We start from the raw sequence: 14,738 nt of genomic DNA, 5'->3' as shown, positions 1-14,738 counted from the left end.
GGTGAATTTTGTTTGTTTGTTGGGGAATTCGAGTAATTTAGATATACGTGTCGTATAATTTTTGTTAAGATTGTAAATATTGCGAGTATTGAAATTACGACTCAAACTTCTATTTTTACACGAATTATAATCATATGCAAGATCGTGATATCTATTTTCATGTACACATTTTTGCACGTAAAATTATTTCCTTGTTTTTTTTTTTTTTTTTTTTTTTTAAATTAGTTTTAAAAGATCGTAGTTGGGAATAAGACACCAGTTGACTGGTTTTCAAGGAAACAAGGTAATTTCGAAGTTTCCGTGAATTGTACTGCTTTTTACATCGGGAGAAACATAATTATCGGAGGCGAGGAAAGAGTAATTACGCTCGATGCTCGTTTTTAATTGGTTGCCTTTGCCTCGAGGAACAAACATGAAATTCTTCCAAACGAAAATGAAAAATCAAGAGAAAAATTGATCGATTTGTTATTATCCTTTTCTAGAATAATACCGATCACGCATTTCTTTCTTTAAATTAAAACTCCAAATTTACTTTTCCATCAAACGTATGTTCACGATTCTTGCACGATTCTAATATAATTAACTTTAAAATAAAAAATCCAAACACCAAAATAAGGGGGTTGCACCACACGTGCGTTTACGTAACATTCCAGATCGTTCCTCCTCTCTTAACGAATCTTCCTCTCCCCTCCCTCTCCCTTCCGATATCTCGCAATTATCATTTTTCCCCAACCAGAATTGCATAATAATCGAGGGAATGGAAGGAAAAGAAAAATATTTCAGAAATTATTTTCAGAATAATCGCGCGATAAATCGGGTTAAAACGGGGTTATATAATGAAATTACTATTCATCTTTGGCGCCTCATACATGATTTTCTTCTTTCGTTGATTGATCGTAATTATAAGCCTCTCTCTCTCTCTAGAATACTGGAACGGGATAACGAGTTTACCACGTGAGCGCGTAACGAGCCATTTATCGCGATTACTCGGAAAAATTCATCGATTGTCCATCTTACGTTACGCGTGTTTTCGTCTAACGAACCGTTTTTATCGTCGTTTATGAGAGAGAAAGATAGAGAGAGAGAGAGAGAGAGAGTTAAAGAGAATCGTTTCTCGCCTTCAACAAGATTCCTTCTTCTTCCATCCTCTCCCTGTTCGTTAACTCTCTGATTAGGCCTGGAGATATATTGCCCCAGAGATATGCCAATTACACGATTAATGGATTATTTCTCATCGTGGTTTGATTCTTCGTTATTTTTTTTCGCTTCGATTCCATCAAAGTATGGTATTAAGGAGAATTCGTATCGAGGATGAGTTACGACGAGTAGTGGATCGAATTATATTTGTACAAAGATACGCTGGTTATAAGGAATGGAATGGACAAGGATATGACAGAGTATGTACGATAGATATATTCCTTGAAGCGAACTTGTACGGTTAGATTTAGATTTTCGATCGCGTTTTTTAGAACGATCCTCCGAGTGTCGTTAACGCTTAAACCGAGAAGATTGGAAGGAAGGGAAAGTGAAAGTCGAGAACGGTCTATTGATCATATTAATAGTTGAAAAAAAAAAAATGTAGGAATCTCGGCAGATTCGAATCTTTCGATTTTTCGCCGCCCCTCTTTTTTCTTTCTTTCTTTTTTCGAGACACGAATTGTAAAATCATCACGTATCGCGATAAATAATCGCGTATAATTTAAATTTATAGAATTCCTGGCTCGAAAGAATGTGGATTAAATCGAAATCGTTTAATTTCACGTAGGCAAAACGCTTGGCAAACGATCGATCCGGCGATCGTTTAATGAATGAGATTAAGATGGTATCGATTCGATTTCGCCATGGATTGAAAGATTTGAATCGACGCCAGCCAGAATGTTTGATCACGCGAGGACGATAATTAAAATGGAGGAAATCAACGATAGAATGCGTTTGTTGGAATTTAACGATAGGTTTGCTCGATTGGAAAACGAGGGTCTTTCGCCACCCCTTATTATATTCAAATCGTTTTTCCATCATCGCTTATTTTCCTTATTTCCCATCGCACACGCAATAATTACACGCTATATAATAATAATAACAGTGTATCGACGCGTAATATTCCCATTTCGTATCGCGCTTCATCGTTTCTTCATCAATCAATGTTTATCGTGTTTAACATAGAGAAGAATTTAACGACGACGAACGAGTGTCGGTTCTCTCCCTTCCATTCTTTTTCCTTCTCGAAAGGTTGAAGGCTTCTTCTTACAACATTTTTAGATGAAAAATCTTTGATAATTATTTGCAATTAATTGCGATTATTAGATAGCTCAACTTCTATTATTATTTCTTTGATTTCACGGATAGAGAATTTCTTATTGCTACGTTTTTTTAATTAAAAAATAGTTTAATTAAGAATGGTTGCATTGCTTATGCAACGAACTTAAAGAATTTAATTAATGGAAAAAGAAGAAGAAAAAATAACTAGATACGAGTTGAAAGATGGAAGAAGGAGATGGTATAAATTGAAAAGAGAGAAAAGGAGGGGAAAAGATGGTGAAGACGAGATGGAAAGAAGAAATGGATCTTTGACAAGATCCTTTTGTACATCTGTACAACGTGAGTTTGGATCTCCTTTGTCAGCTGATCGGTCAAAATTGAACATCTCTCAAGAAATTCAAGGAAGAGCTGATCTCGATATTTCAAGATGAAAGAAATTTATCGACATGTATATATATATCAAAAAGTTCTTTCAATTTTCTTCCTTTCTTTTATTGTTTTACATATCGCTAAAAATTTCCTTCTTTTTGTTATTCTCCAAATTCTGTTTCGTGAATAATAATCTGTTTAAGAGGATATGGAGATTTTCTCAATTTCATTAGGATAAAGTGATATCCTGGAAAGGATATCGTAGAAAGGCTCGAAATGACAGGTTATATCATCCACCATTCGTTCGAAATGGACGCTATTCATGTTGTTGGAACCGGAAGAATACTTGAAGAAATATCGATCAGACAGTCTCTATAAATGATTTTGAAGAAACTGATCACTAGTGACCACTGAACTAACCACACGCGCGTGGTTGAATTTCATAGCGTAAAATCTAATCCTACTTTTTTTTTTTTTTATTGGATCAAAATTAGTGAAAAAAATATACGAGAAAAAAATTCCATTCTATGAATCTTCATGAATGACATCTTAAATTTTAAATATCAAATTAATATTTTTCGATCGAAATTGATCTGCTTGCAATGCTTTCTTTCAATTCGTTATATTTTAAAATATTTTTAAATTAACCTATATCTCGTATCCACGCTTCAAAATTTTTTTTTTACTTAAAAAAATTACTCTTTCGTCTCGCTAAATTTAAAAAATTGATTTTTCTATTTGAAATAAATAAAAAAAAATTAATTTACACGTCGCTTTTTTTATCGCATATATCTATATATATATATTACACGGAGCAATATATTTATACGTATCGTAAAAAAATCCTTTCAAAAATATCGATCGAACGCGTAATATTATATACATAATTTATATACGCAAAAGTGCGATTAATATTCGATGTATTTACGCGCGAATTAAATGTCACGCGTTCGTCGTTTCGGTTTTGTTTTCGTCTATTCTCCTATTTAACCGGCGTACGACGCGAGCTCGGCACAGTCGAACGAAGGCATCGGCACGATCCACATTTAAATAAACGTAATTTATTCCTATTTCCTTTATTAAATATACCCCTTTTTATATTCTTTATCCCAATCGAATCATTTCGCAAATTAAATTAATCACGAAACGACTTTTTAAAATTAATGTTTCTTAAATAATTCGAAAGATTCGATTTTATTCGTCCCGTTTCCGCTCCCTGATCCAACCCTTACTACTTCTCGCCCCTTATTACTTCGTTTACATTTATTATTTGTAATTATATTTGTATTATATTTGTAAAAATATATTGGAACAAGGAAACGAGGTATGGGTGAAAAATTTGCGTGGAAGTGCACACAAGCAAGTTTTACACGGGGTGAGCCGGTTGCGACATGCCTCTTCGCCTCCCCTCGACCAGATTATGGTCTCGGCGCGAAATCTGAGACGCGAACCGTCGACCGCATGGGATTATCCTTCCATAACGTCAGCCGTGGCCGGGGCATAACACGGCATTGCCACATCTTGCGAGATAAAATGTAAGAGGCAGACCGATGTTGTCGGGTGAAACGAGAATATCTATCTGTTCGTTGTCGTTGGCCGACATGCCTCCACGGATCGACACCCGGGAAACGCGTAAAACGATCGCGATTCGACCCGTGGAGGACGTTTCGACGCATAATCCATTGCCATTCGAGACGAGGTAAGTCGAACGAGCATCGGTTGCGTTATATTTTCGATTAAATTCACGCTCCCCCATCCTTTCTTTCCTCCAAGGGATGGAATCTTCGATATTTTATTATATCAAAAATTATATCGATAACTTTATCTTTAAATTATGGACTTTTTTTTTTTTTTTAATTTGCTTTTGAACAGAATTTGTAAATTGATAAAATTTCTAAGTTTTAGAAGAATTATGCAAATCCTCGAATTTCTATGAATCTTCAAAGTTTTTAAGTTTAATAACTTAAATTAAATTCGCAAGTTTTCGAATTCCGAATTTTTTAAAACATTCAATTTATCGAAAATTTCGACAACAATTCATTCCTATTCAATTTCCATCCGTCGATTTTTGATTCCGGTATATTATTATTGGAATATTACTTCGTTGAATCGAAATTAAAAAAAAAAAAAAAAAAAAGTACAAGTTCCAATTCTAAATAATAATATTAATCTGATGCGAAGTATAGAATAAACAGAAACGGAGTCGAAGCAAAACGATCTTAACGATTTGCATAATTAAAATGCTTGAAAATCGCCTATAGCTAATAGAAAGAAAAGAGAGGAAAGATTCGCGCGGTAGACCCTTGTTACTTATAATAGCACGTAACCAATCGCCACAGCTTCTCGGCATACTTGCGCGTACGTTCGAGATGCGTAATTAATAGCTACGAGACTTATAAATTATTGACGATGAAACGCGTTGAATTAATGCACATATTAAACAGCTTTTGTCCATCAGTTTCTATTCGCTTCGCGATGAAAACTTCGTTTCGGAACTGTTTGACTCGAGTATTCCTTAATTAAGCTTTCTTTTTCTTTTCTTTTCTTTTTTTTTTTTTCCTTGTAAGAAATTTACACTTTGAAAGGGAAATTTTTCGAATTTTTTTTTTAAATTTACAAATTTGCAAGAACTGCAAATTTTCATGATATTCCCGATAAGTTTGTTTAATATTTAAAATTTCGATTCGTCAAATTTTCATTACCTTTTTTTAAAAATTTTCTATTACATTTCATTTAAATTTTGGAAAAATTTAGGAAAAATTGAAAGTTAAATTATACTCGAATATTTTTTCCCTCGTCGATTTCTTTCTTTTCTTTTTCTTCTTTCTTGATCTCGTACAATCACATACAATCACATACAACACACAACAAGTTAATTCTTTCAAACAGGAATCGTGCTTTATGTAGTGTTTCGATTGATTTATTTGATGAAAGCAAGATCCTCGATATTCTCGATTTCTTATTTGGCAGATCCTTGCTTTCTTTCGAATAATTCCAAAATAAAATTCTAAATTCGTGAAATAGAACGCCATCGTCTTATCGTGCTTTTTTTTTCAATGATACTTTGTATCGTGTGTTCCACTACTTGCCATTATCTAAACCTAACCGATACACCACGTTTGTAAAACGAGTGCTCGGACTATCTGTATTTTGCCTAATTGCTTGAAAATGCATCGATGTCGTTTCCAACGAGACGAATTAACTTAAATGTATTTTAAATTATACGATACTTTTTAACTTTTTCTAATCGACGATCTTATCGAGCGATAATTTCTGAATTTTCAAATTTTCAAAAAAATTATATATTAAAATTTATATTAAAAAAAAAAAAAAAAAAAAAAAGAACTCCATTTCGAAGAATAAAAATTTTCTTCGTACAAAAAAAAAGAATAACTGTTGCATTATAAATCGCCGTATTGAATCGTCAAAATTGGAATTGCATCGATGCACTTTCCTAATTCCTACGTGTGTGAAAGAGAATAGAAGCGTGAATGGAGAAGACGGAAGAAAAAAAATTCATGCAAATGAGAGAACACGTCCCACTATTGTCCTCCTTTCTATAAAATTAGGGGAAGATTCGTGGATAAAACGATGATCCTTGCGTGGATCGTTCGTATTTGGGGGAGTGGATGCAAAAAGAATAAAAAAGAAAAAAAAAACAAAAGAAAAGATATCTTTCAAAAAAGAAAGAGAATAAAAGGAGAAGAAGAAAAAAAAAAAAGGAAGAGAAATGTATGAGCTGTCATTTGTCACTTACCCTTCAGAGAGGATGTTATCATGGGGTCACCTGAAAATGATAGAAGTACAGTATTTGCGTGAACGTCAATGTATGAAAATGAGAGAAAGATAAATAGATAGATATAAAACTGTGCAATGGGAAGAGAGAGAAAGAGAGAGATAGATAGAGAAAGAAAGAAAGAGAGAGAGAGAGAGAGAAGAATTATTAATGATTCAATTACAAATTATGCCAAGAATAGAGAAAAGAAGATCAAAGAAAGATAAGAAATGGAAATGTGTCTGGCTAATTTGCTTTCTACCTTACTTTACTAATAAATCTAGATCTAAAGATTTTCTTCTTTTATCGCATCACCACGTTATACTATCAAAGCTATTAAAAAATACGCAAAATAATAAGATATGCAAATTAAAATTTAATTTTAATATCCTATACGATTTGCTAAAAAGAAAAAAAAAGAATTTTTATAACGTTTATTTTTATTTATTAACAATTTTTAACACATTAATAATTCAATCGTACTTGGATCTAATATCATTTTAAAATATCTATAAAATATAAATCCAAGAACTCTTGAATTTCCCTTCTTTCCCATTTCAAATTTCAATCGATATCAATATTATTCATCTTTGCCATAACACACACGTATGATATTTCTCTGATTTCATTCAAAGAAAAAAAAAATGATACATCGAGCGATGTAAAATAATACTTAACTTCTCAACTTTTTAACCAAGAAAGGTTGAAAATCTGTTTCTTCTTCGATCAAAAAAATACAATCGAAGAATAAAATTGTCGTGAAAATACAATCTGGTCGGAAGATTTCTCGGCAAAGAAGTCAAAGTCAAAGTCAACGAGGATACGAAAGAGAGCAGTGGAGGACGCGTGGGCCCAGTGCTCGCGAGGCGGGGATGGTGTTTGGGCCGAGATCTCGGGGTCAGGGATCACCATCCACAGAAAATGTTACTCTCTCGCGAGAGATAGGGTATCTCGCATAATTCGCAAGTGGGAGTATTCGTGGCATGGACGCGCTTCTAGCAAACTGCCTTCAAACCGCAACCTTCGTTGCCCAACCTCGTCCTTCCTTCTCTTCGTCAAACTTTCCCTCGCTTCCTCTTTCCTTTTATCGAGCTTTATACCTCGTCTTTATACCGAGAAAACGATTCGTCGCGGCTCGCTCTGACGCAAGAATAATAGCGTGCAAGAGTTTGAAGCGATTTTTTCCTTTTTCCTTTTTTTTTTTTCTTTGGTTTGGACGTAATTGAGATTAGTTATGGGAGATAAAAATTTATTGGGATGAGGAGATGGGTGTAGAGATTTTGGAAATGAAATTCGGGGAAGGGGTGTAAATTGTGAGAATTTTGAAGGTTTTTTTTTCCAAGATTTGGAAAAGTTGTGACGAGTTTGAGGATGTTTGAATACAAAAAAAAATTCATCGTTCGAGAAAATTCTCAAATTCGAATTTATATACAGCTTCACAGATTAAAATTCTTCGATGTTAATATTCAATCTAACTTCAACGATCCCTTTTCTTATTATAATAAACATTTTCAAAACTTCGATCCCCGTTATCAAACCCAACAACCGCTCGTTACGAAACGAGCTGTAGAGCCAAAAGAAAAATCTTAATTTGCTTAAAAAAATAATCTTCAAACGGAACTAACGTAAAAGCCCTATAGAATGTTCAATTAAGAAAATTATTATTATTTAACGAAGTTTCGCTTTTGTCTACGATAAAGAGAGAAAGAGAGAGAGAGAGAGAGAGAGAGAGAGGAAAGAAAAAAGAAAAAAAGAACTACCGTGAACAGGGTATACGAATGAATAACGTTTGCAATCGGTTGATTAGAGAGAATGATATTGGCAGAAGCTGGTATCCCCGAGCCAGAAGTGTAAATCTATTCACTGTCAGGATGCAATTACACCAAGTGCCTAGCAACACTAACTAGCCGAGGTTTCGCGTTAATCGTGAATATATGAGTTATCGCGCGTTTTCTATGCGACCATAGGTTCCAATAAACGAGCATACCCGTTCCTTTCAATGCTTGGAAACGCGAGGAGGATGCGTTAAATACAGTCAACAGGGAAGATTTCATAATTATCTTCATAATTATGTATTTTTTTTTTTNTTTTTTTTTTTCTTTTTTTTTATTCCCTCGGGCTCGAGAATAATCGACGCGTGTTTCGATGAAAAAAAAAAAGGAAGATACAATCGCAAAATAAAATTCTCCAGGCAATTGTATCCCCTGGCGACAATGTGATTCGGCGAAACTTAACAATTCATCGGAGAGAAAATATATTGGAGGATGATGAAAATGTTTTCTCGATCTAAAATTTTGTTCGCTCAAAAAATTGTAAAAATTTGAACTTATGATATACACAAGAGAAAATGGTGGGTTCAAATGGAGAATACATTCGCGAATCATCAGATTATTTTTTTTTTATCTTGTTCTTGGTCTCAATGCATAATTCCAAGAATTTTAAATTTTAAAATTGCATTCTTCGTGTCGATTTTTTCTTATTCAATTATTAATTGTTATTAATTATAACGCCACTCGTGAATTACATTTGTGCATAATACAATATAATCGAGAAGATTATTTTATATATACTCTTTCGTGTAATTTCGTTTTATCGTTCTTCTTTCATTGATTCGTTTAATTCGTTCACAAATTTTCGTCGGTCATTCTGATTAATTTTTTGTAAGAAATCTTCACTATCCTTTTTCTTTTTTTTTTTTTTCCTCCCTCATCCACAAATTTTCTCGATTTTTTTATCTCGTGCTCGCGACTCTTCCTTTTCTCGGAACAGTGATAATCCTCACCGTTGGTTTATTCCTCTCCTCGATCGAAAGCTCAGCTTCCTCGATATTTCGCCGAGTGCAGATCGGAGGAACGAGTCGCGCGGGGTGAGTCATCGTGCAAAATCCAGCGGAAGATCTGCCCGGCCCACACGCGCTGCCATTGCCTGCATGTGCAAGCAGATGCACGCACTGATGCAGCTTCGTGGGACCACGGGATCAGAGCCGCGATTTCCTTCCGAACGATGACCCTTAATCGAGAATATATTTTAATTCTCGAAAAACTCGAAGCTTGAATGATCTCCTTCCCGCCAACATAAAATATCTTCTGAATATATATATATATATATATTTTTTGATCAAGCTTTTCGTTGCAAGGATGAAGAACGTTCCCTCGAAAGTTGGGATACAATTTCTACAAAGTATTTATCGTCAACCAATATGGAATAAGAAAAAAGAAATCTAGAGATTCTATTCATTGAAGATAAATTTTCATCTTCCTCCAATTTCCTGGCATAAAATAATTTTCAAAAGAGTGACTAAAGAGACACGAGTGGGCAGAGGATTTAAAATGATCCTAAACTCATCCTAAATTCGAAAAAAGAAAAAAGGAAAACTTGATTTAAAATAATATAGTAGAAACTGGATCCCATCCCTACTCATCAGGTATTCGAAAGGGAATATCTATCGGGCAATTTGATCGAGAAGTAGTCACAGGGAGGAAAAGATCGCGACTCGGGTCGAGAAAGAGGTGGAAACTGCGTGGAACTTCATCGAATGGGACACAGAGACACGTTTATCAGGATTTGCCTCGTTTCCATCGGTTCAATGGAAAGAGAGAGAGAGACAGAGACGAGGTGGAGAACGATTATTCGCGTATCCTGGTGATCCTCCGTTGGAAATGAACGTGGAGACACGGGTTATCCTGTAACGTTGCATTATCCTCGGCAACGAGACGGAACGCTCGTCCTTGAGAAACTTTGCCGCGGCAAACACCAGGATCCATCGATCGTGCGCCCACACGATTCACTATACCGGCTATAAATGATCCACGAACGATCTAGGAAAGATCGTAATGGATTTTGTCCAAGGTGGAACTAATTGACGACGACCAATTCTCTTTCTTCCTCTTTCTTTCTTTCTTTCTTCTTTTTCTTCCTTTATTTCTCGAGTCGTCGTGTTAATATATTCGAAGTAGTTGTAAGTGTACGCGAGTACGATTTTGCGGAATATTATCATTATAATTGATACTCGCGTGTCCTAATGGAGGACACAAAGAGTAGCAAAGAGCGAACGATTTCCGCCGTTCATGGGAATTTTCCATTTTTTTTTTTTTTTCCTTTTTTTTCTTCGTTTGCTCAAGGCTTCGTCGTGACGCCGGTTTTTCCTGTCTTTTTCTTTTCGTCGATCATTTTTCTTCCTTTCGTCACCGCTATGCTTAACCGTTCAATTATATTCTATATTCGATTCTTTTTTGAGGTTAGATCAATTTTTTTAACAGTATAATAACGAATACATTCGACGTATCGTATTAATCTATATTTTTATTCGCACACTTTTAAACACAGAGAAATTCAATTTTCTGGATTTATTCGAATAAAATATTAAATATTCATTGAATATCCCTTACCAAAGAAAAAAGTGAGACAGAGAGAGAGAGAGATTCTATCATTTGTCTGGTGGAAAAGCGGGTGGAAGAATAAGTATGAGAAACAAGTGGAGCAAGTGTAACATTGGGAACAGAGAATCGGAAGGAAGATAATTTGCGTATAAGTGGAAACTGGCCACGCGATTTGAATAAAAGGACATAACATAAAACTGGGAACGAGAAAGGACAGGCCGGTGAAAGACAGTCCCGCTCATGGAAATGGCGAACGATTAGATACGGTTTTCATGTACCGCCACTCCGGATGATGGACGTTGCTGTTTATTCCACCGACGGGATTATCGTGAATTTCCATGGAGAGAAAAATAACCGTGGATCGCCAACGTTATTCGTTAACTTGTCCGATATGAAAATAGTTATTTCTTTCGGTTTATTTCGACGACACATCTACGGAGCTGTTTTGAATAATCCAAGTAGCGGGAAAATGCAAAACGCTTTCACGGAATATATCGTCTTTTCGAAATTTCCATCGAATTATTCCTTATTTCTTCCTCGATGTGATATTTAATTTTTTAATCTGAAAAATGAAGGAATTCTTCAAATCAAGAGGATATTTATGGAAAATTCAAATGTTTAGGATTAAATGGAAAATGGAACTTGAACAAAGATTTTGCTTTATTCTACGAATATCATAATTCTACGAATATTTTGAGCTTCTTTTCTACGTGTCCATTTTGTATCTATTGATAATTGCATTTAAATTTTTAATTTAACGTTCGTTTTCATTTAACGCAATTTGTTATCGAGTGGCTAAATCGATCCAAGATCAAAAGGATCGAGTCAACTGGCCAACACGATAATCATTATGATCGGGAGGCAATCTTGCAGAAAATGATCATCGTAACGAGCCGCTTCCTTCGATCACGGTAGCCGAGTTGAACAAGCGCATTATCGATCTCTTATGCCACCTATTGAAAATAATCACGTCACAACCTGTCATCGACGTGGAAACTTTTTCATTCGTTGCCGTCCCAAATTTTTCTATACGATATTGCATCATGTTTAATTATCCATTAACAAACATTTTGCTACATAATAAAATTCGTCCATTTTAAGAAAAATAAAAGATTGAAAAAAATTAAATTCCATTCAATATATACATATATATTTAAATACAATTTGAAAAAAAAAAAAAAACAGAAAGATATCGAAACTTTCAAGATATGATCTTAATTCAATACTGGTCTCACCGTATTACTCTAAATAATACGATTTGAAAAAGTTTGTTGAAATATCGAGACGACCTTCGATTCATAATAATCATGATAGCGTACCCATATATATATATATATTTTGTATTTCGAATATGGATGGAGGAAATCCGAATGGAACGATTTCGATGGAGTTGGACAGATCGAGGCGTCAGCATGACGGAGATGCGACACGAAAGACGCGATTTTTCTGGGAAAAACGTTTGCGTAACCGAGCCACAGACGCGTGTACACATAATCCGTGGATGTTACAGGCTCTCTTACGTATCCAACCGGGCGGCGAAACAAAAATGTCGACGAAAACGACTCGATCGACTCGAGTAAATCCACCCTGTCTGGAACGCTGTCACGAAGGGATGAACACGAGTAACGGAAGACGAGGAAGAAGAAGAAAAGAGTTTCGAGGCAACCGTTACTGGAAACGAACGCTGAATTATTCATAGGGAATCTGTTGCTTTTATTTCGACCTCCACCCCGTACGTCCTTTGTACTTTGAATTTGTTTAGGAGGGGGGAGGAAAAATCGGATGGATCCGACGAAAATTGTGCGTGTAAAACGTTGATTTCGCGTTGGGATTTTGATCAAGGAGGGATCAATCGAATTGATCGAGATGAATCGTTGAACGAATTGTGAAGAGAACTCGAGATGAATTCGCTCTTTCAATCGTGATAAAGTGAATTTTTTTTTTTTTTTTTTAATTATCGACAATTTTTTTTTTTTAATTATCGACAACGTAAAATGATGTCGAAAAATTTTTAAATTAAAGATTTTTCGACAACATAAAATGATGTCGAAAAGTTTTTAAATTAAAGATTTTTAAAAATCTTAAAAAAAAAAAACAAACGTTATTAAATCTTTTATGGAAGCGAGTATTATTGTTCTCTTTATTGAGTCATCAATGGCGCAATTTCATTCGCTCCATCTATTTTCTTCTACGGAATATTAAGCGTATTATATCGATTATTATAATCGTTGGATCCGTCTACTTTTTTTCCTGAACACCGGTTCATTCCACCAAGAGGTTCTAAGTATGGACGAAACGCGATCCTCCGGGGTATAACCGGGCCAACGTGGTGTACGGGGCAGAGAATGGGATTTTAATCAGGACGATATACGACAGCCGGTTGAGACGAAAGAGAGACTAAACTATCCGACGTTATTAATTCCTCGAGAAGGATCGAGCCATTTGGTGATTGACGTCGCGTGACCACGAGTTACGTAATTCAGCATCGAATCCTCCAGGGTTGCGAGCAGGATAATAGGCATCCGGAAGCCAAGGACAAGATCGGGTAGAGAAAAAGTCGTCAAGATTTTTTTTCTTTTTTTCCAATCTTCTTCTTCCATCCATTTTTCTCAACGACACTCACCAATTCATCGCCATTCTTGATACATCCACATATCCTCCCCCTCTCCTATGATCATATCAACACTTCGATATTTCAATTATCCAAGCCCAAGAGAATAAAAATATCCTCAACAAATAATCTAATTACGATCCACCACTATTTCAAATACCACTATTTCTTCCACTACCTAATTTCGCTCACCCAGAATACTTTTAATAAATCTTTTAGCACGTTTAAAATATATATATATATATATATATATATAGAAATTATTAATCGAATACCTGTTCGGTCGTAAGGTGCAGCTCTTCTAGGCGCTGGCTGCCCCCTAACCGGATGGAATTGCTGCTGTTGGTGCAAGGGTGGCGTCTGGGCGGGTTGCAGCTGCAGATGATACTGCTGGGAGGTGGAATAATGGGCGGATGGGTTGGCGGTGGATGCCGCCACCGATTGTTGCTGATACTGACCTGCCTGCTGATACTGATTGATGTGATTCGGATGATGGAAGTGATGGGGGTGGGGGTGGGTGTGCGGCTGGCCCGCGCCCGCCCCGTGGGGGTGTGAGTGGGAATGAGGGTGCGAGTAAGGGTTGCACCAGGTGTAATATTGTTGCCACGAAGCGGCGGCATCCACGTTTGCCATCCCATCGCCTTCTTCGCTCCCCATTCGGAATCCCTATCGAATCCTCCTCCCGCTTTTCTTGCCAGTTTAACAACCTTCCGGATTCCCTTTCCCTTTTTCCACTTGAGGCGATGTTTTTCTTTTTTTTTTTTTTTTCTTTCCTTGATCTAGTCTCTTGCTTGTCCTTCGTCGTACAGTTTCGTTTTTATATCGTTGTTTCGTTAACTCGAAAAGTTAATTGACGGGAGAAACGCCGAGGTTTCGTCCCCCGAAATTGGGGGACAGATCGTTTCGGTTCACAGTTCAAACACCACTTGTTTTATTGCACTTGGCGCATGGTCGTTAGATTTTTAATTCTGGACTGAATCGAAATATATCGTACACTTTGGATGCTTCTTTGATTCTCTGCATATTGGATAAAGAGGTTAATACTATTTTCTCTTTTCACGCCAAAGAGAAGTCTGCCCCGGGGAGAAAAATTAATCCCTCTTAATATTAGATTCGGGTTTTTTTTCTAAGTCTCCGTGCGATCTTAAATCGTGGCGTAAGTGTTTTTAATTTTTAAACAAGATCAAATATTTATGTATAAACGTATATACGGACGAGAGAATTGTCTAATTGTTGAAGATCGATATTATATTACTCCTGCATTCCTTTCACGTGTTTATTTTTAATTATTGAAACGTATTAATTATGCGAAAAAAATATTTGGATTCGGGCCGGAAGAGATTAA

General features: G+C 35.8%; 1 protein-coding gene across 3 annotated transcripts in view; it reads right to left on the bottom strand.

Moving 5' to 3' along the window:
* LOC122719418 (thyrotroph embryonic factor-like) overlaps nucleotides 1–14,491 on the bottom strand; it is a 69,762-nt gene extending 55,271 nt beyond the window's left edge. The window contains exons 1-2 of one of the 3 annotated variants that reach the window (XM_043945187.1): nucleotides 13,669–14,491; nucleotides 6,386–6,415 (exon numbers count right to left, since the gene is read on the bottom strand). In XM_043945187.1, the coding sequence (XP_043801122.1) occupies nucleotides 6,386–6,415; nucleotides 13,669–14,050 (412 nt within the window). In that variant the 5' untranslated portion in view covers nucleotides 14,051–14,491. The remainder of the gene's footprint in view (nucleotides 1–6,385; nucleotides 6,416–13,668) is intronic. The other 2 variants (XM_043945188.1, XM_043945189.1) reach the window with 2 other exon arrangements.
* Between the last annotated feature and the right edge of the window lie 247 nt (nucleotides 14,492–14,738).

This window comes from Apis laboriosa, unplaced genomic scaffold, assembly GCF_014066325.1.
Source record: "Apis laboriosa isolate Shangri-la unplaced genomic scaffold, ASM1406632v1 scaffold78_cov150, whole genome shotgun sequence".
In the NCBI taxonomy this organism is placed as follows: Eukaryota; Metazoa; Arthropoda; class Insecta; order Hymenoptera; family Apidae; genus Apis; species Apis laboriosa.
Note: the sequence above shows the minus strand (reverse complement) of the source record. Positions and strands in the feature narration are given on the sequence as shown.